Consider the following 4,159-nt stretch of genomic DNA (forward strand, 5'->3'; position numbering starts at 1 on the left):
ACCCGCTCATTACCCGTAACTAACCATAGGCACCACTTAGTTACCCGCGTTAGGTACCCGCTTTCACCATAGATTTAACGGAACCATAGGCACCACTTAGTTACCCGCTTTAGGTACCCGCTTTCACCATAGATTTAACGGAAGAGTTATAGGAATTGCGGGTCCCAGTACTTTTTATTGTTTGACTTAATTCTTTATTGCTTGTTCGTTGTATATATTAAGAGGAGTATTGTTTTAGTCATGATAGGGAGTGTTTAGTTATGAGTTAGTTATAGGATATTGATGTTGATGTGGCGCTAATGTGGAAGATTAAGAGGATGAATAGTTTAGTTACGATAGGGAGTGGCCTAAATGTGAGCCACAAAACCCACCCAACATTTTCACCAATGAAAAATAAGAACACAGAAATTAATTCTGACGTGACACCCATCTGTTCCTACCTTTTGCACTTTTTCCTTGTACATAAATCATTTCCTTAAAGCCATCTCATCTCTTTATTTATTCTCCCCTTCAAGTTTTTTTTTTTTTTTTCCGGTTGGTCTCATGATAATCTGAACACGACTTAATAATTCAGCTTCAGTCATCAAAATCCTAAGATCTTTGATATTAACTGGTCGGGTCGGATCCGATCAGATCGGAACGGATCAGATTGATCGATAGTGTATTTTGTGTAATTTCTATTGTCGGTGAAAGGAAAACATGGTTGAGGTATGTAGTTATGTACTAGACTCTCTTTATATCTAATTATACGTGTAATTATTTTATTTTATTAAAATAATTATACTTTTTATGTGATATTCGGCTCTTTGCTTGGATTCATATAGTTTACATAATCATATTAATTTGTGGGAGTAAATTATTTCTATTAGCTAATATACGTAGTAGAGGATTAGAGCACCAGGAGTGGGGGTGTGTCACTCAAGGTTGAAAAAGACGTGAAACGGGGCCGAAACGGTAGCGACCTCAAAACGTCGCAACGGAAAAAACGGGGTCGAGACGGGGTCGAAACGGATGTTGACTAATGTGGACTTTTATATATATAAATATATTTTACACATATTTTAGAGCTAAAAAACCTTCGTTGACAAGTTTGTACCTATAATTGCTATTATAGTTAATATAATATAAAATGGAATACTAAACTAAGTCAATTTTGATTGATTTGACCGACTTATGACCGATTTTAACAGAATTTCTGACTTTTGACCGGCGTTGACCCAATTTTTCCTGCATTTGACCTAACTTTTGACCGTTGACCGGCTTATAAGAAAACGGGACGGGGTCGAAACGGTTTAATCACCAAAACGCCGCAACGGGCGTCGCAACGGACGCAACGGACGCCGTTTACAACAGTGGTGTCACTTACCCGTCCCCCACCATGTCACTTAGTGACACCATTCCCCACTCACGTCGAGCACCTCCATTTAATTGAGGCAGCCGTTCTAGTTTTTTTGTTCTATATTAATTTATGTTATATTAATTTATATTATAAAAATAAAAACTGACATACCCCAAGTGACATGACATAGATCACCACTCCCAACTTTTTCTAACTTACCAAGTCAGGTCTGACATGTCAAGTGACCTGAGTCACCACTCCCAGTGCTCTTGTATTATATATAAGATTGTTCTTCTAATCTTGAATTTTTACTATATAAAAGCAGAAGATTAATTTGTTCAAGTTGGGGAAGATCAATTCTCATTTTTTACTCAAACATACCCTATCTAATCGAATATAAAACACTCCAAAATAAGGTTGTGTTATTGTTTATGTGATAGTAGTCTGCCTATCTTTTCGAGAGGTCCGGAGTTCGACTCCCGGCACACAAGGTTGTCCCTCTACCCTTGAATTCCACCCAATGGTGTCTTCTGCGTGGAGGAAGGGGGTTTTACCGGCAATGCCCATGGATTGGGCCTAGTTTCCTCCTAGACAGCAGTCGAGGTAGGTTATGCAACTACAAGGAGATGAATGCCTGGGTGGTTAAGTCCCCTGGGTGATCTCGTACTGCTGTTCAAAAATAAAAAATAAAAATAAGAAAAAAATAAAAATAAAAAAACTCCAAAATGTTTACCGAAGGAAATTCGAATATGACACTTATTGTAGATAACTTCTTACCACTAAATGTCTTACACTAAACCAAATTGTTTAGAAAACTTGATTATATATATGTATTTGTTAATTTTAATATAATTTGACAAAAGGTGTTAATTAAACGGATATGTACATATGAGAATGATCAAGTATGTAACATGTGAAAAGTATACAATTTTTTTTTTTTCCTTTTTTGAACTGCAGAAAAATATACAATTTGTTTCTTCCTGATCTTGATGTATGCATTTTCATCTGTTTAATCGTAGCATTCTAGTGAAGATTCGGTTTTGAACACGTCTACAGATAATCACCTTGATGATCAATATGAAGACTATGCTCTCAAGGTTTGTATGGCATAAGTAATTCAATCTAAAAGTTAATCACAATCCCTTTTTTGATTTTGTATACTTATTCTTGCTCCCTTTGTATGTTAAATAGGCCCGAAAACCGTACACCATCACAAAACAAAGGGAAAAGTGGACACAAGAAGATCACAAGTTTCTTGAAGCTCTAAAGCTATACGGCCGTGCTTGGCCACAAATTGAAGGTACACACTACCACAAATATATATTCCTACATTTTCGAATTTTGCTAATGACATGTCGTTAACATGAATAAAAGTATTGTACAATCGAATAAGTTGTAAACGTTATGTATAACCCTTTATGCACGTTAACGAAAGCCCTTACCGTAATTAGCAAAATCCTATGTTTTATCATGACACAAACTTCTCAACTTATTATTTTAGTTTTGACAAAGCTAAAAAGAAAAACATTATAACCGAATTTGCAGAGCATGTGGGCAACAAAACCGCGATTCAAATAAGAAGTCACGCTCAAAAGTTTTTCACTAAGGTGGTTCGAGAGTCAAATATTGCCGATGGAATAGAAGCCACAGAACACATTGAAATTCCTCCTCCTCGTGCAAAGAGGAAGCCAACACGTCCTTATCCTCGCAAAGTGTTGATTCCATCCAAGAAAGAATCTCGTTTCACTAGTTCTCCAAGTTCGCAAGAATCTTTATCTACTCAAAGTGTGAAGCTTTTTGGGACGACAGTTTATGTTAATGATTCTATTAGTCCATCTAGTGCAAACAACATAACAACATTACCAGGGAACTCGATGACTACTCGATCACCAGAGTGTCCTACAACTATACTAAGTTTAAATTACCTTTTTCTGCAATCAAGTGAGCAAATGGAAGAGAAAACACAATGTTATTCACAAGATGTTAGAAATTGTGTATTTGGTAGCAAAGCACACAATGCAATGGGATTTGTACCTTACAAGATATGTTTAGCAGAGAAGAGTGCTCATTTACTAAGGCTTTGCTTATAGATTATTAGGTTTATTAAGGTGATTATTTAAAGTGAAATGTGGATGTGAATATTTAAGCTGGTTGTCAAACAATTGCTACTTATGTTTCATATTCTAATTTTGTGTATTTTCTAATGAATTATTATGAATAATGATAATGATGTATAGATGTGATATGAAGTAATACTGAGAATGAATCTAACTTCCATGGTGTACGTTAGGTTGAATTGTATGATTACTTCGTAAAGTACAATACATAATTATATGACTGGGTTGATGTGAGCTTTCGAGATCACACATATACACTTATATATATGTCAAACTTATTTATATATATGTGATTTATATTATGTTACTAGGTTTTGAGCCCGTGAGTTGCACGGCTACTCAAAAACCATTTCAAATAAGTTTATATATAGAGATTGATTTAATAGTCTATAAGGGATCAGTTATGATCTTGAAGTATACATAGATTCAACTGCATATAACAGCATATATGAAAATGTGTTTTAGCATATAAAGGATAGAGTTAGTAGTATGAGGCTTCAAGTGCATATGAAGTATACCTTATAAAACAACATGGCTTTACATACTTTTTTAATATATAAAGTATACATACCTTCAACTTCATCAACATAGGTTAAGCAGTTGTGTTGTCCATTCCACCGTTGATGAACAAGTATTCTTAAAACAATAAATAGTTAATAGAGGGAAAATGAAACGTATAGTATTCAATCGTAACAATACATAG

At 35.0% G+C, this 4,159-nt stretch overlaps 1 protein-coding gene across 1 annotated transcript; it reads left to right on the forward strand.

Annotated features, from left to right (window-relative positions):
* Positions 1-545: 545 nt before the first annotated feature.
* LOC139864947 (uncharacterized) lies at positions 546-3,580 on the forward strand. The gene is made up of 4 exons (XM_071853506.1): positions 546-708; positions 2,359-2,436; positions 2,531-2,639; positions 2,885-3,580. Exons 1-4 carry the CDS (start codon positions 700-702, stop codon positions 3,427-3,429), a joined length of 741 nt encoding a protein of 246 aa, XP_071709607.1. The 5' UTR covers positions 546-699; the 3' UTR covers positions 3,430-3,580.
* Positions 3,581-4,159: the final 579 nt, after the last annotated feature.

Source organism: Rutidosis leptorrhynchoides, chromosome 8, assembly GCF_046630445.1.
Source record: "Rutidosis leptorrhynchoides isolate AG116_Rl617_1_P2 chromosome 8, CSIRO_AGI_Rlap_v1, whole genome shotgun sequence".
NCBI lineage: Eukaryota > Viridiplantae > Streptophyta > Magnoliopsida > Asterales > Asteraceae > Rutidosis > Rutidosis leptorrhynchoides.